Source organism: Eubalaena glacialis, chromosome 1, assembly GCF_028564815.1.
Source record: "Eubalaena glacialis isolate mEubGla1 chromosome 1, mEubGla1.1.hap2.+ XY, whole genome shotgun sequence".
Taxonomy (NCBI): domain Eukaryota; kingdom Metazoa; phylum Chordata; class Mammalia; order Artiodactyla; family Balaenidae; genus Eubalaena; species Eubalaena glacialis.
The window spans coordinates 186,260,211-186,286,183 of record NC_083716.1 but is presented as its reverse complement, the minus strand read 5'-3'; the positions used below and the strand labels follow the sequence as shown (position 1 = coordinate 186,286,183).

General features: G+C 37.5%; 1 protein-coding gene across 4 annotated transcripts in view; it reads left to right on the top strand.

Moving 5' to 3' along the window:
- ZNF385B (zinc finger protein 385B) overlaps positions 1-25,396 on the top strand; it is a 322,915-nt gene extending 297,519 nt beyond the window's left edge. For all 4 annotated transcript variants that reach the window (XM_061202700.1, XM_061202715.1, XM_061202707.1 and 1 more), the window contains exons 6-9: positions 21,065-21,310; positions 22,107-22,285; positions 22,863-22,964; positions 24,399-25,396. In XM_061202700.1, the coding sequence (XP_061058683.1) occupies positions 21,065-21,310; positions 22,107-22,285; positions 22,863-22,964; positions 24,399-24,617 (746 nt within the window). In that variant the 3' untranslated portion in view covers positions 24,618-25,396. The remainder of the gene's footprint in view (positions 1-21,064; positions 21,311-22,106; positions 22,286-22,862; positions 22,965-24,398) is intronic.
- The last annotated feature ends 577 nt before the right edge of the window (positions 25,397-25,973 follow it).

The window sequence follows — 25,973 nt, the reverse complement described above, 5'->3', positions numbered from 1 at the left end:
GGCATTAAATTCTCTGAGCCTCTCTTTTCCCATTTGTAAAGTGGGAATGCCCTCCCTACAAAACAGCAGTGTTGCATGAATCAAATGAAATGATTGTGAAAGAGCTTTGCAAAGTGTAAAGCATAATTAAAGCAACTATTATTGATATTCTTACAGTTTGCCTGTTTGTTTTTGGTCCTCCTGTGGGGTCTTATTTCAGCTACCCCTTCTTGCTGATTTCAGTGAGAGGTGACAACTGCCCCTTGTGGTAGTCAGCTATCATCATCTTTCATTATGCTGTACCTAATATAGTATATTCAAGAAAACCAGATCCAAGCTTATTAGACTTATATGCAAAAAATAACTTTAACAGCAGTACTAATAATAATTAATGTATATCATTATGTGCTTGATACCACTGTGCTAAACATTTTATATAGACTATCTTATTTAATTATAACAATCCTTTGATGGATACTAGAAAGTGAGACCTAGAGAGGGGAAATAATGGCTCAGAGTCATTCAGATGAAAAGCAGTTTCAAGGTCTCACCCAGGCGGTCCCTCGAATTCACTACCATGATATGCTGCCTTTAGATGAAGGTTCATGGGCTTTACTACACATGTTTTTGAAAACTGTTTGAGATTCTTTTTCACTAGGTGACACTTCCAGAAGTCTGACATCTCAGAAAGGTGTGTTATTTCTTTCCCCATCCTATTTTACAACTGTTTTATTTTTTTAAAAATCAAGTTTTGAGTGGCTTTGGATAAAGATGTATTAACTAAGGTAGGATTTTTGAGAGCACTTACCTACTTTGCATGTATGACATTGTAGAAAGAGCATGAGCTTGATTCACTCCACCTCTCACTGACCATATAACCTTGACCAAGTAACGTTCGCTGACCTTCTATTTCCCCATCTATAAAATGGGAGAGCTGATATCTACCTCCCAGGGTTGTTGTCAGGAATGATGAACTAATAAATGTTCCTGGCTCACTGCCTATCACGTAATAGACACTCAATAAATAGTAGCCATAAAAAGCAACCATTTATTCAAAGAAATTTCCAGACTCTTTCCTTTTGAATCTACGATCATTTCATGCCATGCAACAGTTACATCCCTACACTTACATCCCTTTATGTGCTTGTTTTATTAGCTCATGGTAATTATTTGCATTTGTGTTTTCATTCCAGGACATTAGGACTTGATGATCCTGACTCTCCCAGTGGGGCATTTAAAGATGTGGAACGACCTTCTTGGTCTTCCTTACATTTTTGTGTAATGGAGGAAATGTCTTTCTACTCATTCTTCCACTGGTTAATGTATCTCATCCATTATGTCCCCTGCAGCTCCTGGTACTCCATCCTGCACACAGCAGTCACATAGTCAGCATATATTACATTAATATCATTAAGAGCAATTTAACAGGGGAAGCTCTGGTACCCTCCCTAAAATATGGATAGGACAAGAAGACAGTGGTTAGCTCTCTTTCTTCATATTCAGTAAGATGGATGCCCCACCTCCTAGGTCAACACTCTGTTCTGTGTGTAGCTACAGTATTAAAACAAGGGACAACCCAACACATCTTCATTTGTTGAGGAAGAAAACTGGGTACTACCGTGAAGAAGCAGCCCTGCCTGGAGCCCGGGTTGGCTACAGAGATCAAAGGAGTAGGAGGGACGATGTAATCAGAATGAGGAACTTGCCCCTGCTTGACAAGTCCCTGCTGGCTTGTCAGTAAATAAGGAGATATTTGTCAGCGCATACATTTTACTTCTAACATCTTGCAAAAAAAATTCTTAGTGTGCAAATTTTATTTTGTTTCTTGTATGCTATTAATTACTTCTCCTCTAGAAATTATGTTCTTTTTCTTTTAAATGTGAAATGACAGAATTCTTGTCACAATAGAGATTATTTTATTCCTTGCTTTCAAAAATTTGAACTTCGGTCAGAGTCTTATGATGATTTTTGCCCATTTAACTAGCAAAATGACCATATCTAAGTTAAAATAATTTGTCTTCCCAAGCACAATATCTTTGTTCTTAGCTCTCTGTTAACAAATAAAATATTTTTACTCAATGTGGAAATTAATTAGTGTACTACATTTTGAGTTAAAGAAAAGTTATTTATTTTACTGTTTTCAAAAAAAATTTTACCCAGTTTTTGGACTAACCCATAGACTCAATGTTTAATATCCAGTAAAAAATTTTTTTAAGTACTTTGAAAAATCATTAGCAGATGTTCTGTTTATATTATTTATGGCATTTTAAATGAGAACCCTTTTGGAAAACAACATCATAGAATAAATCAAGAACCATAAAAATGTTCATTCCATTAGACCAATTAATTCCTCTTCCTGTAATTTACATCAAGGAAATAATCCTAAATACAAAGCAAGAAAAATAAAATGATATACATGAAGACACTCATCACAACATTATTTGTATTAGTGAAAACTGAAAACAAGATGATCAATACTAGGGAAATTATTTAACTAAAGTACTTATACCCAATAGAATATTATGCAGCTTTAAAGTAAATAAAAGTAACAACATGAAACAAGAGTATAATACGTTAAATCAAAAAGTTACAAAATATGTTAAATCAAAAGTTACAAAATGGTTTGTTGGTACATGTATTTGTGCATATTTATTGAGCCCCCTCTGGATAGGGGCTTGATAGCCCCCTCATGCTAGGCACTGGGTATATGATAGTGAACCAGGCAGACTTGGGCTTTGCCCTCATGAGAGCATATTGTCTGGAAGGGTAATACTGAACAAATGATGACAAGGTTGATGAAAAGAAGGGGACGCTGACCTAGTCTGGGAATGCAGGGAAGGCTTAAGCAGGGGATTTAAGCTCTCTCTATCTAGTGGGAAAAAAGATGTTAGCCAGGCAAACAAAGGCTCTGGTTTAGGGGTGGAGGGGAAGAGGATTCTCATCAGAAGGACCAGTACTCCATACAACTTGAGATGTGAAAGACTGCTCTGTTTAAACACCTGAAGCAATGAAAGGACACTTGGGGACAAGAAAAGGAATTTAGGATGTTGGTAAGGAAGTGGTTGAAATGATGGCTAGGGACAGAAAAGAAGGCAGAATGAAGTGATGGGTATAAACACAGAGATTCTTAACATCTTTTTGTGCCATGTATTCCTGTGGCTGACTAGTGAAGCCTATTCTCTGAATGGTGTTTTTACATCTGTAAAATGAAATTTATAGTTTTACTAAGAATTCCAACCAGTTGTCAATCTTTGTTATGATATGGTAATATAGCAATAATGCATTAAATAAGATCTAACAGGTCTAATATCTGCCATAATTTTGAAGTGTTGACAAACATAAACAGTATTTTAACCTTTCTATAACAACTGTAATATCTGATGAAAATATCTGACTTCTATGGGCGACAAAGTTAAATGTACTACCAAGACTGCTGTAGTTTGTTGCCTTCATTTATAATTGAAGGGATATGATGAATTTCAATTAGAGATAAATGAAAATATTTATATTTTTTTATCATCCAAATTCATGGATCCTGTGAACTCATGGACCCCTTGGAAGTCCACAGACCCCAGGTTAAAAACTCCTGTTTAGTGTGAGAGGATAATGGGTTTTTTTTCTCTGTTCTCCATAGACTATTAACATAGTCTTGCATAATTAACATGCTTGCATAATAGCTTCTTCTAATGACTTGATGAGGTTTATATACCTTGGGGCACAGGTAGGATGGGAAAGCAACTCATAGCCATTTGTTTTGTATTATAGTTGGGAGGCTCACAGTCTGCAATACAATGTCATATCTCTTTCTTGTTCAATTTCCTCATGGTCACAGTCAAAAGTCCCCATGTTGCAGTATCCCTAAGGGATCTAGCATGATGAGACACCCCAGGCAAACCCCTTTGGAGGCCCAGACCTCTTAAATTAATCTCACTTTTTAAAGGAGACTTTCTGTGGTCAACAGACTTTCTCCTGCAACCTATAGGTCTTAAACATAAAGCTGGCTTTGACAACTTTGCAATAAAGCAGCATGTTGAATTTAAGTACAAATGCTAGATTCGAAATGTAAAAGTATGATTGCCTTTTAGCAATATATTTTTAAAGGGTTAGTAGTTTTCTTATACCTGAGCAGTCCAGCCCCTGAATGTCTGCATAGTCTCATTAGGGCAGGCAGTACCCAGTTAGGTCCATAAAGAGTAAAAGCCCATCTCCCTATCTCCCTGGAAGCAGCCTGAGGCAATAAACTTGTTGGCTGACAGTAATTTTTAAAATATTTTCTCTATTAGATAAAGATATATTTTTTTAGATGAGAGACTCAGTTTCCTCAATACCTCTCAGGCTGACCTTTCCATTGACAGTGTGAGCGTCACCCTGCCTGGAGCATCAAAGCTAAACCCTAAAGTCTGCGTCTAGAGAGGAAGAAGGTGGGAGGAGCAGAATTCAAATGTTTCCCTTGTACCTTGTGAATGTTTCCTCTGTGAAGGGCCATTAGTTTAGAAGAAAAAGAACCTGCTCTTCATTCCACCTAGAAAATTAGTTTTTAATCTTATTCCTGGCTTTTGAGTCGCTACTGGACCTACTCCCTGAGGGATTTGATTTGAGTGACATGAGTTACTTATTCTATATTCCATAATAAAGCTGCCTCAGAAATAACTGTTCCTCATCTCTTGGTGACAAATCAGAAAAGGGACAATTTTTCAACCTGAAGAAGTTGAAATATGATTTCTCTATTGTACAAGTCAAATGGCTGGAAAACTATACAAAATAGGAGAAAGCTGTTCATTAGATTCAAGCTCTAGCGAACAAGCCCTCTTTTGTGCTTGCTTAGAAGTGACAAGTTCACTAATGTCAGTGCCAGCTCACTGATACAGAGTGTAGGCTGCCAGTTTCCAACATGGAGATATTTGGAGATGCCACTGTTTTATCCGAGTGTGAGACTGGCAGCTTCTGCTCTCCAACAAAGTGGCACAAGGGACAATGGGGCAGTTGTCATGTGGTACTCAGACAAGGAGGGTAATGACTGTCATTTCACTGGGCCCCAAAATCACTGCAGGGTGTAGCCCAATGGTGAGAATCTGATTGACTTAGACTTTCATATGGAAAGGGCAGGGATACCCTAGGTCAGGATTGAGACTGGCAGAAAATTACAGCACAGGACCTGTTTTGAACTTACGAAATTAGTCACCTGACTTTCATGGGTCCTAAGTTACTTAAAATAAATAAGCTTTTTTGTTTTTTTAACATAAGGGCATACAGATTCTGATTCAATAGAGTCATTTTCATTTATAGATAATTTCCCCTGCTTCCAGGGTTAGTCTGAAGGCCAAGATATGAAAATTAGACATCAACATAGTTAATTAGGAATTAGCAAGCTTCATGGTGATAAACCATGCTTGCAGAGACAGGGTTTCTGGAATTTAGCTAGAGGCATGATAACATGGCATTGGATGGGAAGGGCCCACCAGCATCAAATTGGCCCAATGTATAATATTTTAGTGCTCTGAGAATTTCAAAAACTAGCTTTAATTTCCATTGTCAGTCCTTGACTTCTTGATGTTTCTGGGATTGTCATGCAAGTCCTTTGCTTTGTTTTCCACATCTGCAAAATGGCATAAGCCATATAGAGAATTCTTTCCATTTCCAAAGTGGTCCAGCAATTCACCCTCAAGTGGGGCATTGAGATCAAACATTTTCCAACAAGAACTCCTGTGACTATCAAAGCAAGTGAGCTAAATAGCAGGTGTTGTGAGATAAGTCAGACAATACTATACTATGTGGGTAACCCTTGGGGACACTTGGAATTACATCAAGTCTAAATGAGGCATCTAGTTGGAGGAGGCGTAAATGGGTGACTAAAGGACCTCCAGTATACTGGGTCAGTCTCAGGCCACCTGCTAAAGGTTATGTGCCTTGGAGATTTGGGTTGGTCATGAGTGGTATCATCACTAAGGTACAAAGCCTGCATAATGACACCTTCAGTGATGGACATCTGTTATCTAAAGGGTGGGGAAAATTAAATAATACCACAAGACATAGTACTTGGAATTTCTTGAAGAACATTATTGCATAAATATATCGATTGTGTAATTGTTGATAACTCAGATGAATATAGTACGATGTAATTTGTTACTGACTGCTTACAACATTGGTCAGGTGGGTTGTTGGGCTACAAACCTCTGATGAGTTTCCAAACATAAAACCCATGAGATACATTGCCAGAGACCAGGACATCAGTTAAGTTGCAAAGAGGACTGGCTATACTTTTGTGATATTTGTGTTTTCACATATACTTTAGATTTTCTGGCAAAGGTACATGCTTAATATTTATATGTAAGTTTGTATAGGATTCTTAGTAAAGGAGATAATGAAATCCATAGATTTGTTCATTTTATCAAACCTCAAAATAGTGGACCTGGCAAAAAGGAATGTGTTTGTTGTTATGCCTCTGTCCTAGTACACTTCAAGGAGATGTCATTCTTAAGAGAATTGTTTCAACCTCAAAAGACATTAAATATTGATTGCTTGCATATAAATATATATATATACATATATATATATATATGTATATATATATATAATCTTTGGAAACAATAATACAAGTATTTTACATAATCAACAGATGAAATGTATTTATCTGTTCTATCTATATTCATTTTACTAGTTATGATTCAGCTATTAACAGTGAATTTTTCTAGTATTTTTACTTGTGAGGCTAGAAAGCACTGCAATGAATTGAACATTCCTTATTTCAACAAATTTATTGCCCACCTATGGTTTTCTGTATACTGGGCCCCAAATTGAATTAAGATATTTTTCTAGGATGCAAGAATATCTCTATCCTGGTAATAAATTGCCAGGACAAAATGTGTGAAAGTGTGAAAAAATTATAGTTAATATAAGATCAAAATATAATTATATGAAAAGGATTATTGAGAACATAGAGCAGGGAAGGAGGGGGAAAGACTTGGAGAGTAGACTAGAAGTAACAAGACCTATAAAGACGTTTTATGATAAACCAGGGAGAATAAATGAGGGCCTGAAGTGAGGCAGTGGGCACATGGTAGATGCTGAATAAATGTCTGCTGGATGAAAATGTGAATAAGACTGATAGAAGAGGTATTTAGAAGATAGTATCAATAAACTTTGGTCATTCATTAAATGTAGAAGGAGGGAAGAATAAAAGAGGGGAGAATTCAAGAGTCTTTGCTGACAATTCTAATATACAACTGTAATGTCATCAGTTGATATGGGGACTGCTTGGACGGGTCCCTATGTGGAGCAGTTCATCCATTCAGTATCAGTCATGTTGAGTTTGAAATACCCAGGAAACATCTAGAAAAAGATGTCCCACAGACTGTTAGGGAAAAGGGGGTCTTGAGTCTGTGAGGAAGGTAGAGATTTCACCTGTGGATTTAGGAATCTATGTCAATGTAGTAGAGGAAGTCATTGGAGTGAATTAGATCACATAATGCTCAAGAAGAGGACAAGAAGTGACCTTGGGGAATGCCAACACTTAGGGGCAGACAGAAGAATAGGAGCTGTTGAACAGGTCCTGGAATGAGCTTTTCTTGAGGCTGAAGGAGAACCAGGCAAGGGCAGAGTTGTGGACATCAAGTGGGGAGAGCATTTCAGGAAGGAACTTGTGCCCAGTGCAAGAGAAGACTGAAGAGAGACCCCTGGCTTTTGCAGGAGGATAAGGATGGACAGGAAGAGAGGAAGTGGAAAGAGCCACCTCACAGGACCACTTCAAATTCAGCGCCAAAGAGAAGGCAAATGGAAAATTCTAGGAGTGAACCAAGTTAGGGAAAGACTTTGGAACATGGAAGTTTTAGCATTTTGTAAACAGAAAGAACCCCGTAGAAACAAAGTAGTTAGAGCTATAGGAAAGATAGACAAGATTTAAAAGATAGAGAGTCCAGGTGGAAGCAGATACCTTTTCCTCAGAGATGCAAACAAAATAGGTGCAGAGGGAAGAAACTGTAACATCAGTGGTAAACTCATCGAGCTTCCCCATTTCCCTCAGAAATAGGAGACCAGAAGAACCTAGTGGCAAGACGGGAATAAAGACACAGACCTACTAGAAAATGGACTTGAGGATATGGGGAGGGGGAAGGGTAAGATGTGACAGGGTGAGAGAGTGGCATGGACATATATACACTACCAAATGTAAAATACATAGCTAGTGGGAAGCAGCCGCATAGCACAGGGAGATCAGCTCGGTGCTTTGTGACCACCTAGAGGGGTGGGATAGGGAGGGTGGGAGGGAGGGAGACGCAAGAGGGAAGAGATATGGGAACATATGTATATGTATAACTGATTCACTTGGTTATAAAGCAGAAACTAACACACCATTGTAAAGCAATTATACTCCAATAAAGATGTTAAAAAAAAAAAAAAAGAAATAGGAGACCAGACATTTGCTCATGAGAGATTTGCAGTATTAATAGAGGACTTAAGAAAAAGGGTAAAGCTTCCATGGGGAAGCTGACTGACTGTGTATATTTCCCTTATAGTATCACTGTTTTCCCACTTGTCTGATTTATTGACCTGTTCTCCAGGTATATAAATTTTTCACTGTATATGTTTCTAATTAAGCAAATCTAATCTGTAAGTTTACAGAATTTAAAAATAAGTGTGTGTGGTTATTGCATTACCAAAAGAGCTCTGCTTTCAAAAACATCTTTTAAATGGTGCATTCAAATTATTACTAAATTTTCCAAGATCTTTTTGCATATCACCTTCCAAGAAAACATCTAATAAATAAAGGGAGGCAAACTATCTGTTATAATCTGAACATTATCTGCAATGTAGTTCTTTTCTTCCTACTCTTTTAACAGGTGCAGTCCTGTTAGACTACAAATGAATCCTCCTTTCTTTGTGCATCCACTGATATAGCGATGATGCTCTAGCGTCCGTACATCTCTAATTACATTTTGTTTTGCAAAGAACTCCAAGGTACCAAACAGGCTTATTCATCTTGCAGCTCATGTGCTGCTGCTTTATTTTCCCCCTGCAAATCCATTACCTATCTTAGTAGAATTCTACCTTAAACTTTAAAATATCTGTCATCAGTTAGTGGTTTCTATCACTTGTACTGTGTCAAAGTGTAGATAAGGAGGAGACAAGTGAGGCAAAGGCTTAAGAAGTCTTCTGCAGCACACGAGTTGACATACATACAGGTTTGCAGTGTTTCTTTGTCTGGTGCAGAGCCCCATAGGCTTTTCAGCTTCATTCCTCGCAAGACCACACTAAGAAAGTAGGTCCTCTGGGGACTTCCCTGGTGTTCCAGTGGTTAAGAATCTGCCTTCCAATGCAGGGGATGCGGGTTCGATCCCTGATCAGGGAACTAACATCCCATGTGCCTCTGGGCAACTAAGCCTGTGCGCTCTAGAGCCCACGTGCCACAACTACAGAGCCCACACGCCACAACTAGAGAGAAGCCTGCACACCTCAACAGAAAGATCCTGCGTGCAGCAACCGAAGACCCTAAAATAATAATAATAATAGTAGATTTTAAAAAAAAAGGTAGGTAGGTCCTCTGACTGACACCCATTAATTTCTCATTACTGAGAAAGTAGGAAGATAAAGCAGAAGAGAATGATTTCAGAATTCCGTATCAAAGTGAACTAACTTGCTTTAACGAGTGTTGAGCAGTAATCTGGGCATTGCTTTGTTTTTTGAAATAATAATGAGATGCTAGACAAGGTGCTTGCGAAAACAGGAAAGAAAATGACCAGCAGTCCTTTCACTGCATGTCTCTGTTGCCTAATCCTTTTAGTACAATACTAAGTATAAAAAGGAAAATTATTGTAAAAACTGACAAGCAGTATCCTTCAGTGACCTCAGAAAGCACAAAGTATGATTCTCTTGAAATTGTAGCCTTGGTTTCCTGAGCACTTTTCTCAAGTTTTGGAACTCCTTTGATATTCTGGAACGCTCATCTTGGAAAGACGTTGGTAGGTGTCAATGAACAAGGCTCATAGTTTTTCGAAAACTCTCTGACAAATGGTAGATGACTACACAATAAACGGAAAACCTGTTGCATTTTCACTGAAAGCAAAATACACATATTAAAACTCTATTCAAAATTTATGTCTTTTAAAACCATAATGATAAAAATAATATGCAAATGAATGAATAATATTGCTCCTAAAAAATTAAAAATTTTAATCATTGCTTTAGGGCCTGGGGTGTGAGCTCAGATTGTCCAGTTGTGGTGATTTACTTGTAAAGACTGGTACACAGGGCTTCCCTGGTGGCGCAGTGGTTGAGAGTCTGCCTGCCAATGCAGGGTACACGGGTTCGAGCCCTGGTCTGGGAAGATCCCACATGCCGCGGAGCAACTAGGCCCGTGAGCCACAATTACTGAGCCTGCGCGTCTGGAGCCTGTGCTCCGCAACAAGAGAGGCCGCGATAGTGAGAGGCCCGCACACCGCGATGAAGAGTGGCCCCCACTTGCCGCAACTAGAGAAAGCCCTCGCACAGAAACTAAGACCCAACACAGCCATAAATTAATTAATTAATTATTTAATTTAAAAAAAAAAAAAAAAGACTGGTACACATTTTTTTTTCAGTCAAAAGACACGGATTTAGATATCCACAGCCCAAGTATGGAACAGAACCCATGACCTTGATCTCATTAGCATTAACTGTGAGTCACTTGAGCTTAGGCCCCCAAACTATTACCTTTCATTGTGTCATCCACCTGAAGCCCTTGCCCCACCTTTACGATCTTCTTGGTTCTTAGAGCCCGAGGAGAAAATGGTAGTATTTGGCACATTTTCAGATTAAGGCACCAATCACTTAAGTCACTTGCTTGAGGTTTATTAGTCAGGAGTGGAATTAGGCATAGCCAAGTTTTCCTGGCTGACAGACCAGGAAGTTTGGTTACCATCCTAAATACCATTATCTCTAATCTCAGTGAATGATACCACCACCATTCACCAAGTATTCATGGCAAAACCTTGGTAGTAATCCTTGATTCCTCTCTTTCTCTGATACCCCACATCTAATCAGTCGGTAAGTCTGGTTGTTTCTACCCACAAATATATCCTGAATGTACTGCTCAGTTTTCTACTACCACCCTGGTCCAAGCCACCATCGGCTCCCTGTGGACAGCTACATTAGGCTCCAAACTCATCTCCGTGTGGTTATTCTTGCACAAGCTCTTCTCCACATAGCAGTCAAAATGATCCTATGAAAACGTGACTCAGATCACCTCTCTCTCCTGCTCCGAAATCACAGATTACATCCAGATTTCTCTCATGCTTTACCAGACTGTATGTGATCTCGCCCCTGGTCAGCTCCTTCACCTCACAGCCCGCATTCACCCTCTTCCCACTCACCTTGATCTTGCTTGTTTCATTTCAAGGTTTTTGTACTTGCTATGCTTTCTTCCTGGAATGCTCTTCTTCCCAGAATTCCTGTTATTTCATTCAAGTGTCTGTCAAATATTACCTCTTCAGACAGGCTTGAACTGACTCTATTACCATGCCATGCTTTATTTTTCTTCTTAGCGCACTTAATACTATGAGACTATATATATATATATACACACACACACACACATATATGCATATATATGTATGTATTACACACATATATATCATATATATCATATATGTATACATATGATATATACATATATGTATATATTATACACATATATTTTATATATAATTTTATATGATTATATATAATATGTAAAATATAAACATGTTTTATACATGCTTATATATATTCAAAATATATTTTATAAATGTATATATAACAAAAGCATATGTGTATATGTGTAAATATACATATATACTTTTCTGCCTTTCCCACTAGATAATTAATTTCATTGAGTAAGAGATTTGGTATATATTATACACATATATTTTCACCTCTAACTTCAGAGCGTAGAATAGTGTATACCACATCACAGGTATGCAATAATTATTAAATTTGTTGCATAGATAGATGGTTATTTCCTTATGATATATTCTTAGATAGGACTTACTTGGTGAAATGGTATGAACTTCACATATGTCTCAGAATGGTTATGCTGCTTTATACTCCCGTCAAACAGGTGCTATATCTTATCTTCCCCTCGCTTACAATTTTTAAATCTTTGCCATTTCTCAGTGGCAGAAAATGATACCTATTAGTAGTTGTAATTTGTACAGCTTAATAAGTCAAGACATGTGTTATCAAAAGCAAAAATGCAAGGAAATTTTTACTTCACATAGAGAATCAGAGACCTTCTTTGTTGGGAAATTAGCCAAGAAGTGAGAACTCAAAGAAGAAAAAACACCTAAGCAAAGTTTTGCTTGAAATGCCTTCTTTAAAAGCTATTGTCTTTTGCTTTCCTAGGTTACATGCGAAGTTGCAACCTTAAAGAAACTGTATTAAAACATTTATTTGTCTGGTTCTCAGCAAGTTTTGCCTATAATGTGCTATGCTTTGCATGGCATCATTTAACAAAGATATACAAAGATAATACCATCCACTCAGCTTTATTCAACAGTGTCAGGCCTTCAGGAAAGTATTACTGGGCTTCCCTGTTGGCGCAGTGGTTGAGAATCTGCCTGCCAATGCAGGGGACACGGGTTCGAGCCCTGGTCTGGGAGGATCCCACATGCCGCGGAGCAACTAGGCCCTTGAGCCACAACTACTGAGCCTGCGCGTCTGGAGCCTGTGCTCCGCAACAAGAGAGGCCGTGACAGTGAGAGGCCCGCGCACCGCGATGAAGAGTGGCCCCCGCTCACCGCAACTAGAGAAAGCCCTCGCACGGAAACGAAGACCCAACACAGCCAAAAATAAATAAATTTAAAAAAAAAAAAAAAGAAAGTATTACTGCGATTTAGCATTCTTAGTCTCTACTCCCTCAAAACAGAAGAGCAATAAGAAGCACTGCCTCAGGATTCAGAAGACTGTATTTGAATCCATGCTCTACCATTTAGTAATTCAATGACCTGTGGGAAGTAACTTAATCTGTCCAAGCCTTGGTTGTTTTTCTTTTTGAACAATTGTAGTTACAATACATTTTGAGAGAGAAAAGCATACCACTACCTGGGAGATGATTTGAAATACATGTATGTGACAAAGGACTCCTGTTTGGACTATATAAAGAATTCCTATAAATCAATAAGAAAAAAGCTGAGAATCTACTTTTTAAAAAATGGGCTAAAGATTTGACCAAGCACTTCACAAAAGACGATATACAATTAGCCTATAAAAATATGCAAAGGTGTTCCATATCATTAGTCATTAGGGAAATACAAATTAAAACCAAAAGAGGGTACCATCACAACTCCACCAGAACTGCTAAAATCAAAAGGACTGAAAACACTGATACTATTTGTTAGAGCAAATGTGGAACAATTGGTATTCTCACACATTGCTGGTAGAAATATAAATCAGTACTACCATTTTGGAAAACTCTTCAGAATCTACTAAAGATATATATATCTATATAGACATAGATATAGATAACATAAGTGAGTATCTATGTCTACCAAAAACATGTATAAGAATATTTATAGTAGCATTACTCAAAATAGCCAAAAACTGAAAACTGAAACATTTCAAATGCTCATCAATAGTAAAGTAGATAAATAAATTGTAGCATAGTCATACAATGTATACTATCCGGCCATTAGGAAAAATACAAACTTCTATGTGCAACAATATGGATGAATCTCATAGACATAATGTTGTGTGAAAGAAGCCAGGCATAAAATAATATATACTGGGTGATTCCATTTATATGAAGTTCAAAAATAGGCAAAACTGATCTAAATTGATAGAGATAAGAATGATGGTTATCTTTGAGGAGAGGGGGAGTATCAACTGATTGGGGGCTCAATGGAGCCTTCTAGGGTGGTAGAAACATTCTATATCTTTATATCTTATATATCAATATATTATATCTTCTTTATATCTATGTTTACACAAACGTATACCTATGTATAAATTCATTAAAATTTATGTACCTTACAGTATATAAGTTATACCTCAATAAAAAAGAAATAAAAAGGTACAGATAGTAAAATGTCTACCTCATTAGAGTATATGAAAAATAAGTGAGATAATGAATATAAGTTCTTACCATACTGCTTGGTCTATAGTGAGTATTCAATTAGTGTCAGCTATTAATTTGTGATTATTATTGCTGCTTTTACTATCACTCTGAGATATAACTGCCTGGAGCAGCTATTCGGCCATTTTTTTTTTGTTCTACATAAAAGCAAACTTCTTGAAATAAGGATCGAGCCCCTGAATTCAGCTTCTAAGAACCATGCTCCAACCAACTTAACAGTATTAGTTGTGTATACAGACGTAGAAAACAAACTAATGGTTACCAAAGGGGAAAAGGGGGGATAAACTAGGAGTTCGAGATTAACATATACACACTACTATATGTAAAATAGATAACCAATGAGGACCTACTGTCCAGCACAAGGAACTATACTCAATATTTTGTAATAACCTATAAGGGAAAAGAATCTGAAAAGGAATAGATATATACGTATGTATAACTGAATCACTTTGCTGGACACCTGAAACTAACACAACATTGTAAATCAACTATACTTGAATAGAATACACACACCCACATATATATATTAGTTGTGTATAAAAGGAAGCTTGTTATTATGGTAAAGTTTACTTATCTAGTGTAAAAATTTTAACTTCCAAAAATGCACGTAGTTCAAGAGTTTTGTTCCCTTTTAGAATTAAGAATTTTTTAAAAAATTACTTTGAAACACAAATCGTCATTAATCTTATGAAAAGGTATTCAAATCTGTTTAGAATAAAAATAAATGTAAATCAAACTGGCAGTGAGATACTGTATTACATCTGTCAGATTGGCAAAAACAATGGACGTTTAGGCTGGTAAAGGAACAGGGAAGCCAGCAATCTCTTACAAAGCTCTAAGAGTATTAACTTGTATAACCATCTGGAGGGCAATTTGGCAATGTGCATCACAAGCTCAAAAATGTACATGCTTTCTGACCCAGCAATTTCTCCTCAAAGTTTAGGTCCTGAGGAAACTATCAGACGAGTATACAGAGATGTCTGTACACAATGCTGTTTATATAAATGGTTTATTGAATATATGTGAATTCAGCAGAGTACAAACATGATTGCCTAGATACTCTGTTGAATCTTCCTTTCTCATTCCTCAAAGACACTGTCAGATATCAGAAAGTCCGGTCTTATTTGAAACTTTAGGCTCTTACCCAGTTGCATACTCCCTTCCTCCTGGCTCAGGTTGGACCACGGGAAGAGGCATAACCCGCCCTTTCTTTCTTCCCCATCATATCATTTCTGATTCTTGCCCTTTCCAATTTTTAGGGATAGGAGAAGTAATTGGAAGGGGGGAGGACAAATGTTGTTGTACATAAGAACAATCATTGATGCCTTCTGCATGGTAGGTGTCCAGTTGCTTCTCAAGGACCATGTGTAAGGTCTTCGTGTGGTTCCTCCAATCCTTCTTCAGTCCCCACCACTCCTCAGGCTCTTGCTGCCAGGGTCCTGGTCATCAGCCTTCTTGTGTCTGTACCAATAACATGGTTCAAGCCTGGCCACCTTTCAAGATGTCCTGTTGACCCAAAGAAAACCCATTCAGCCATGCCAAACTGAGGTTGCAGGTTCTTTGAGTTCTAACCATTCCCAGCCCCATCCCTCTCCAACCTTCCTTTCCTCTACCTCACCTAGTATGAGGGACAGATCACCAAGGCCTGAAGTTGTCTGACGGGGGAATGAAATGGAGGCAATAGAAGTCCCACTCAGTAACTTTTTAACATTAGTAAAAGTGCAAACCAGGAATAACCCAAACATCAAAAGATTTGTTGAATAAATTATAGTACAGCCATATAAGTAAATATCATTTGGTTTTATAAATCATGATCCAATTCTATCTACATTTATTGACATGGAAAGATATTCTTGATTTATTTCTAAGCAACAAATGTTAGTTACAGAATATTATGTTTCTGTCTATTCATATATACTGTTGTTTAAAAAATAGTGTGGAGTAATAGATATCAAAACATAATCATTCCAGGTCAAGGATTGGCAAACTACTACCTGCAGGCTAAGTCTAGCCTGCTGCCTATTTTTTGTAAAAAGAGTTTATTGAATCACATGTGCAAGTAGCTGCTTTCCTACTGTAATACCAAAGTTCAGTACAAAGTTGAAACAGAGACAGTATGGCGTACAAAGCCCACTATATTTACCATCTGGTGCTTTGCAGAAAAAGTTTGTTGACTTTTATTTTAGATGATAGAATCATGGGTGATTTTAATTTTTTTAAATGTTTGTCTGACTTTATTTTCTATTCAAGCATAAATTTATTGTATAAAATATGTATCTGTTAGTAAACTGTTGAAACCTGATTAGAAAAGACTTCTTATATTGATAACATTAAATCAAGAGTAAACTTCATAAGTGAAATCAAAATTTGATTATAGCTTCCAAAGTTCTACTTCAAAATAAGATCTATGATGTGGTTAGAATATTATTTTAATTGTTTTTAAAGTTAAGACCTATCAATGGACATGACTCTTCTATTTACCAACAGGATTAGTTTCTGAAAACTGCTTTCAGACTTCTGGCATGTTCTTTTCATCTTCTGTGTTAGGGTATTAGTGCTCTGAGGCTGTATTTGAGTGAAATAGTGCTAAAAGCTGGGTTAATTTGAGTAAAATTTTTGGAGTAAAAAATAAGAGTGACACATAAATATTGAAAGTGGACTTCCTTCACCTGGTTTATCAACTGGATATGAAAACAGTTCCAAAAAGAGAGATTTTCAAAATGTTTAGGGCTTTGGAAAATAAGTGAGTCAGAGTGGGACCTCCCAAGAAGGCTACTTTGAAGAACTAAATTCACTTGGATGAATAAATTATGGATATTTGTTACAAAGGGCAATTCTGATGTAGCTTAGCAAATTTTGCTTCAAAATCCTGTCGGATAAAACCTTAGAAAAGGTGTTTGAGTAATCAGGAAATAATTAAGACTCTCAGAAGACCTGCTAATTAACATTAGGTGAGGGAATACTTGAAAATGGAATTCATATTAACCAGAAGTTCCAGATGACATGCATCTTTATTAAAAGAAACAGAAGTAAACAGTACATTAATTAAACTTTCAAATACACAAAATAAGAAGGCTTTAAAAATGCCACTAAGGGAAGAGAAATAATATAATGGACTTTGATAAAAATATCAAACAATTAAAATGAGAAATAATAAAATTAGGCTTTGATGCTTATAAGTTTACAGATCCAGAAAGAATGCCACAATTTAAATAAATTATTGCATAAGGGACTTTCCTGATTTTAGGATCAGTCTTATTGACTATCTAGTATCAATCCAGTAGCAGAATTACCTGCATATGATGGAGCCATTTACACATTTCCAAAGTCAAAATACGTTCCTAATATTCTCAAAGATTAAGACTCTGACCTATCCAGGGCATAAAAACTAAAACATAATTTATCTAAATGTTAAATCATGTAAATCTTAATCACTCCACACCTCTTAATATTTTTTAAAAGGAAACCAGCTACCCTTAGTATCTACTTTAATAGTTTTAAAATATTCTCTACCTTCTGACTCAGTCCATCTTTATAATAGTATCTCTCATTACACCTGTTGCCATCTTCTATCCTCACCTACCAGGTATTCACCAGCAAACCCCAAGCTTTCTAACACCTAAGCATTTCCTCACATGTCCACTTCTAGCCATTCACTTCCTACTCCTTTTCACCCTATTCTATACTTATCTAAATCTGATCTTCAAAACCCATCTTCAAAACCTAGACAGAATGCTACTTCCTTTATGAAAAATGTCTTTCTTCCTAACCAAAAGTAATTACTTCCAATTCTATGCTCTCATGCCTCTTGCCAGTTTCTATAATAAATCAAAGATCTCTGAATGACTATCCATTTCCTCTGCTAAACTATTACTTTCTTAAAGTCTACACCTACTTTATTTACTATCCTCTTCGGTGTCTAGCGCATTGTCAGCAATTAGCATATTATTAATATGCATTTGTTAATGAGTAAATGACCTCTTTTGAAAAGGAGATGTAAAAAGGATATCTGTGTATTTTTTCTTAAAGAAATAGGGATATAGAGAAAAAGATAAATTCTGTCGTCTTCTCAATGTAACCTGAATCAGATGATTGTTGAATAGTGTAGGTATTTTCATTTAAGGCAAATATGCTTTAAAACTAAACTATAATAGTAAAACAAAGCAACAGCTTTTTCACATCTCCAGGTGACTAATGTATGCCTTTTATAATGTTAATGCCATACAAAGTCCTCTCTTTGTGCAAGAAGATTAATACATTACATGGTGAATAGTTAGAGAAAATATCGTGCTCATTTATGCTACTTACTAATCTGTGGGGCATTATTTAATATTGATGAGCCTCAGTTTCCACATTTTTAAGGTAAGAATAATCCTTGTCAGCCTTATCTTTTTCACAAGTTTTTTGAAACTTTTTCACAAGTCACAAGTTGTAGGAGATAAAAGGATAATGTAAGTGATAGCACTTTGTAAATTATAAAATTCTATATAAGGGTATAGGAGAGAGATGAACATAAGGGACATTAAAATAGTGATATGAGTAAAAGACTGAGTAAATATCTAAAACATGTCAGATTCTTTAGATCGAATTTATATAAAATATCTTATGAAATGCTTGAAGCCAGGAAAGATTTTGCTATGCAATAACTTAAGATTCCATCACAAAAAACTGAGCAATTCCATAGGGGCAAATCTTAAGATTACTGAATTATTTTGCTGCTTTGTGAGTTCTATAAAATTGCAGATTCAGTCTGAGGGATCCTTATAGATAAGAGAGTACCAGGCCTGAAATAATCTTCAATCTTCTTCAATCTTCAATCTTCAATCTATAAAATTGCAGATTCAGTCTGAGGGATCCTTATAGATAAGAGAGTACCAGGCCTGAAATAATCTTCAATCTAATTTACTTACTACTACCATTTAGGAAGAATGATTTTACTTCTTTCTCTCATACTATTGAGGTCAGTTTAGTAAAAGTCTGAGATCTTTTCCATCATACTTTGTGGCATCCTGAAGTTTTAATAAACTTGCTGAAAAGGAATATAGATTGTGAAAACCAAGGATTAAAAGGGATCTGAATATTCCTTTATTCCAAACACCACCCAGACCTGGAATTCATCTATAGTATCCCTGCTATGTCCAGTCTTGACATGGATGGATCCAGCTTGGAAAAAGGGATGGAAATCAATTGCTGATCCCTAAATCAATTAAGTAAAATTATGATCGCCCCTCACTTTTGATGTGTGTGAAAGCGTTGGTTTGCCCCACATAGAGAAGAGACACACAGAACCTCACTGCTGTTTCCCTCGTCATTCCTTCCCTCTTGGTCATCCAGGTCCATGGTACATGGTTCCAAGTTAGCTAGGGCAATTAACAAATAAATTTTCAGTTTTAATTCCCTTTCTTTTTTTTTTCTTCTTTTAATTAATTAATTAATTTATTTTTTGCTGCATTGGGTCTTCATTACTGCACGTGGGCTTTCTCTAGTTGCGGCGAGTGGGGGCTACTCTTTGGTGCGGTGCGCGGGCTTCTCATTGCGGTGGCTTCTCTTGTCGCAGAGCACGGGCTCTAGGCGCGTGGGCTTCAGTAGTTGTGGCACGTGGGCTCGGTAGTTGTGGCTCATGGGCTCTAGAGCGCAGGCTCAGTAGCTGTGGCGCACGGGCTTAGCTGCTCCGCGGCATGTGGGATCTTCCCGGACCAGTGAGCGAACCTGTGTACCCTGCATTGGCAGGCAGACTCTTAACCACTTCGCCACCAGGGAAGTCCTCCTTTCTGTCTTAATGAGAGTTTATCAGCATACCTACAGACATTTTCTAAGAGCAAGGCTCTACTAGGATTAAACTTGTGATGGATTTTGCAGTTGCCTTAGAAGTTCCAGCTTCTTTCCCAAAGGAGCCACTGAACAGAGCCTGTCTTGAATAGCAGATGAACCGTGAAGTGTTAGATTCTGTTAAAGTCACTGTGACCCCTCTTAGAGCCTGCACATGGGCCTCAAGGATTATAAACATTTAGTAGCTACATGATCAAAATGCCAAGATGTCTGTAAATGATTTGGCTAATCCTCATATAGTGCTTGTGGTTAATGTCATTATTTAAAACTTATGATTCAGACTGGCAGTAATTAATAAGTATAATGAATGGAATCTTTAAATCTTGTCTTTTGGATAAATCGCATTGCCATTCAAAGAGCAGCAAAAACTTAACTAATCATAACCAAAATTAACCATGTTTCTTCCCTCGCCTCTGCCCTACACCTGAAGGTTAAAATTTAACTTGGTGTAAAAATTGAATTTTAACTTTATGTTCATGTCATAATTAAAATATGAGTAGTCAAATGAAACTACCATTACATGTCTTATTTCATGTTACCATCATATCATTTAATCAGATTGGAAGGTAGCTGGTTTCCCTATCTATTAAAGGAACGTAATTTACAACTCAGGGATATCAGACAGAAAGTTACCTGCTGTAAGTGGAAGAACAAAGTCATTTTTTGTGAGTCATCATGATCTTGGGGTGACCTGATACAGAAACCAATGCCATGGAGTTCTTTTTCAATCAAGCTCAATGAACTAAAATCTGCGCTGGGAAAAAAAACTACACATAGAAAACAAACTCATGATTACCAAAGGGGAAAGGGGGGTCAGGGAGAGATATATTAGGAGGTTGGGATTAACATATACACACTACTACATATAAAATAGATAACCAACAAGGACCTACTGTAGAGCACAGGGAACTCTACTCAGTATCCAGTAATAACCTATATGGGAAAAGAATCTGAAAAAGAATGGATACATGTACATGTATAACTGAATCACTTTGCTGTACACCTGAAACTAACACAACATTGTATTGATAAATCAACTGTACTCCAATATAAAATAAAAATTTTTTAAAAACTACATCTAGAAATCAGATTTCTATTTTTAATTCCTTTATGTCAATTTGTCTGTGTCTGTATGGTATATGAGGCCTTAACATTCTCTCTCTGTGTCTCTCTTAGAAGATAAAGGGAAGTTGAAAGTCAGCAGTTCCAGTCAGGCATCAAGCTCTGAAGGTGGCTCATTTCTCCTCAAACCTGGTACAACACCCCTGCCACCCGGAGCAGCCACTTCTCCCTCCAAGAGCACAAACGGAGCTCCTGGTACTGTTTCTGAATCAGAAGAAGAAAAAGCCAAAAAATTACTTTATTGTTCACTATGCAAAGTGGCTGTGAACTCCCTGTCACAGCTAGAGGCACACAACACAGGTTAGCATCTATCGCTTAAATTTAAATAATGTTTATAACAAGATCCACCTTTTCCCATCAGAATACCTTATCTTTTGTTGTTCAAACATTAGGTTTCTTCAGTCTTCTCTACCTTTTTGATTCAAAGGAGTGATTTTAAGAAACGTACGATATGACAACTTTAGAAACAGCAAGGCAAAAGTAGGTTGGGGATAAAACTTGTTCTGTTCTTTATTTTCTCAAAAGCATCTAATACTTCCCAAAACTCATTATGATGAAGTGACGGAAATGAAGACAAATATCTATGCACAATGTTCACTGCAACACACTTCTTCTAAGAGAAAAAAATGGAAACAACCTAATATTTCCTCAGTAGGGAAATGTTGAGCGAATTATAGTCCCAATATGATAGAATATATTACTCAGCCATTAAAGTATAATTATAAGAAAATATGTATATGATTTGATATGTGAAATTTTCGGGATATTTAATTAGCATGATCCCAATTTTGAAAATACACTTTTCAGTATACCAAAAAAAGAAGCTGAAAAGAAATACACTAAAAGGATAACAGTGGTTATCTCTGGGTGGTGAAAACAGAGGTAATGTTTGTTTTCTTATGCTTCTCTGTATTTTCTTTATTATAATACTGATGGTTTCCCTTTTTTTTTTACAGTGAAAATGTGTTAAATCTATAATTAGCATTAAAACCATCATTAAAAGAAAGTATTGGGAAGTTCAGCCTGAAGATAAACTTTTCAAGAGCTTCATATAGTCCGTAAATAGCTATTTAATATATGTTTCTTTCTGTCTTAGGATCTAAACACAAGACCATGGTTGAAGCTCGTAATGGGGCTGGTCCAATTAAGTCCTATCCTAGACCTGGATCAAGATTAAAGATGCAGAATGGCAGTAAGGGGTCAGGACTACAGAACAAGACATTTCATTGTGAAATCTGTGATGTTCACGTTAATTCAGAAATTCAGCTCAAACAGGTAATGTATCCTGAATTAGTAGTCACTGTCGCTTGGGGTCACCCTTTGACTATGTATCTCCTAATCTATATAATGGTTCTCACTTTGCTCACAGTTAAATTTCCTAACCTTATAGGATGCCTATGGTATACAACATACAGGTGCTATGTGGAAGAAAAAGTACCAAATATCTGTGCACCTACTATTACTATATGTCAGACTCTAGGCTTGGTGTTAGAGACCAATGAGCACAACAGTCACCTGGAACTTACAGTTGAGCAGGAACTTCTAAGATAGTAAATGTTCAGCCCGTCTTCCAAGGACCCAAAATCTGCTTAGGGAGACAGACTCATTAGTCACGGTGGTAATACCAGGCAAAGTCGGAGGAGTGCTACAGAGAAAGGAAAGGGAGAGAGGTGTTACAGTAGAGTGGGGAGCAAGTCTTAATGTAGAGAGTGTGGTGATCTTACCCACACCACCATGGAACCATGGACCTAGAACTGGGAATGGAGGAACCAACTACCTCTGTCTAGGAAATATATTTTACATGGCATAAAAGTCACATGTAGATTCAGCTAATGCATCAAACTTTTTTCAGCACATTTCTAGCAGAAGGCATAAGGATCGAGTTGCAGGGAAACCATTGAAGCCGAAGTACAGTCCTTACAATAAACTCCAGCGGAGCCCAAGCATTTTAGCAGTAAGTTCACTTCGCCTACTCGTCTATTTTGTGGGGCAGCCTTGCTGGCTGGGGCAGGCACTGTGGGTAAGGAGGGCCTAGGGTCTAATTGGTCCTGAAAGGGTTTTGAACTTAAATAGCCCTCATAGAGAGAAGTTTTAGAATGAACTTAGTTCCTGCTGGAGGACACCTTGAAGAAAGTTTCCTTAGAAAAAAAGAAACTGAACCTCTTTAAGGGCTAATACCTTACTCTTTACCAGGACCTTTTCAAGAGATTCCCTTCTTCAGCATATACAGAAAAGTAAAGGCTTAGGAACAAGGGCAGTGATGCCTGAGGAATCTTGGAACATGTTAAACCTGGGGAAAGAGATTGCTTTCCAAACACAAAATCCATCTATTTAATATCCTCCTCCTTTCTGGGGTGTTCCCCCCACCTCTTTCTCTCCCTTTCTCCAGAAAGTACAGTGGCTGTGTGTATTCCTCTCTCTTTCCCTGTCTAGCAGGCATGTTGATAGTCAGCCTGTCTTACCTGCTCTCAAAATGTGCTATTTTCAGTTTCTTTGTAAAAACATTAAGGGGCTCCACCAATAGATGTCATATAAATACCCAGATGGATGGATTTCCTAGTCTCCCTGGGACTCAGCCCAGCGTGGTGTTCTGCTGAGGTTGAAAGCTGGGATTGGCCAGCTGAAGGCGATACTGACATTACCTCCAGTTTTTCCAAAGCTCAGTCGATGCTGCATGCAGGCATTATACGCATTAAGCAAATCCAGCTTGCAAAGCTCCTCCTGATTGCAAAAGAGAGGGATTAAGGATTGATTTACTTCACAGGAAGATTCCACCTTGGGATTCCTTTTAAATAGAGAAAGTTTCTAGCCCATTTACAATCATTGCCAATGACAAATTTGAGTTAGCTGCAGTTTTTCAAGTAATACTTTTTAAGTGGCCAGAGCAGTGTAAACTGACTTTGTTTTCATGACTGTTCATGGGTCGCCAGTGTTCCAAACTCCAGTTACCTAACCCAGTGCGGCTTTTTTAAGAGGTGAAGTAAAGGGTAATGCATATTCTCCAAAAAGCCTCATTGTGGTTTAAAACAAGTCATTAGTTTGAATTGAGCTCCATAATCTAAGCAGGAAAGCTTCTGGGTGTGTTTGTTTTTTCCTTGTGAGCAGCAGAATAAAATACTTTCAGTATCTATTCAGAGAGGCTTTCCTCTGTCCTAGTGCCCAGGGGCAAGGACCACCAGAAAAGAGTTGAAATGGAAACAAATCAAAGAAAAGGTATGCCAAGAGGCTTTGAAACCAGCTTTGTGAAAATAATCATGTCCTGACTTCTGAGAGTTAAGATTTTTAAATTTTGACTTCTGAATGTCTCTCTTTTACTTATGAAAATATCTGTGCTGCTGTTATTCAAAACAATCTCCCCACCCCACTCCTGGTTTTCTCCCTCTATTAGGCAAAACTTGCATTCCAGAAGGATATGATGAAGCCTTTGGCCCCGGCCTTCCTGTCCTCGCCCCTGGCGGCGGCGGCGGCAGTGTCCTCCGCGCTGTCACTGCCACCCCGGCCGTCGGCCTCGCTCTTCCAGGCTCCAGCCATCCCTCCAGCTCTGCTGAGGCCCGGCCACGGCCCCATCCGCGCCACTCCCGCCTCCATCCTCTTCGCCCCGTACTAATGTCTGCAAGCCCCCAGGCGGTTGAGGCCAGTAGGAAAGTAGAGCAGGAAAGCCAAAAGGATTCAGCAATTTGAGCATTTGGTGTTGCAGTGTCCCACCCAACTGCAAAATGCAGCGTACCACCTGAGCCCCAACTCCAAAGAGTAAGTCGCTAGATTCAAGAGTGCTTTTAGGGGCCGCTCCTATAATTTCAGAATCTGAGCAGCAGAAGCTTTATCTCCCTAGTCCCTCCCCCTGCCCTACCCCATACAATTCGTGTATCAGAGATATTTAGTTTCTTGCAAATGTATTGGTCAGAAAAATATATATATATATACATATATATCATTTTCTGACTATTTTTCCGTGGGTGTGATCTGGCTTAGAAACAATATGGAATATTTTCCTGACAGACTTGAAAACTAGGGTCTTCCTCACACGTCTGTAAATAATCCTGGAATCCAACTGGGCACATTCTAGTGTGGAACAAAAATAGATGAACACAAGTGCTTACTTGTGGATACCATCTTACCAACGGATCACAGCGTTTTCTTTTTGGTGTACTATTGTTGACAGGGATTGTGTACTGTTTTAGACCCAAGTACTGTTGTATCCTGTGTAGTACTAGATCTGTATCTCTTGTCTGAATTAAACATTTTTAGTTGCTGTGTAAATGTTAGGAAGCAAAGTAGCTTTGAATTTTCTCTTTAAGAGAACAAAAGATAACGTATTTTCTTTATTTTACATTTTATTTGGTGATATTTAAACGAAATAGAAAGCCATATAACATAGCTCTAATTACTACCTGTCTGCTATTTTTGTTTAACTTATTTTGTAGCTTCCTCACCAGTTTGAGTTGCTAAGCAAATGTATACAAACAGAAAAAGAGCTTCCTAAATTGCACATTTTTGCACCTCTTGTGCGTTCAGCAAGAAGACAATGAATCCATGTATTTCTACATCATTATCTTCTTCATTTTTAACCTGTTTTCATTTGTAATGATGCTACATAATTTTGTGGCTCCCTAATGCAATAATGTACAGAAGATAAAAAAATTTATAATTGAACAATCTGTCTTTCTGTTCACTGAATCTGTTGCAGGTCATGCTCCCATGCCCCCGTTTCTAAGCTGATATCAACAGGACTGGAATGTTTGTCATATCAGGGGCAAGAGGTATAAGACAGCAAAATAGAGTGAACTCTTTTAGAGCATCTATATCTGCAATCTGTAAATGGTAAAATGTCTGTGTATTTTTTTAAATGTACCTTTTCAATAAAAGTACAAAAAATAAAAATCTGTTTGTATTTTCAAAGTTATTTTCTCTTGAGACACCTCCAATCTGAAATCATCTGATGAAGGCTTTTCAGTAGGTGCAA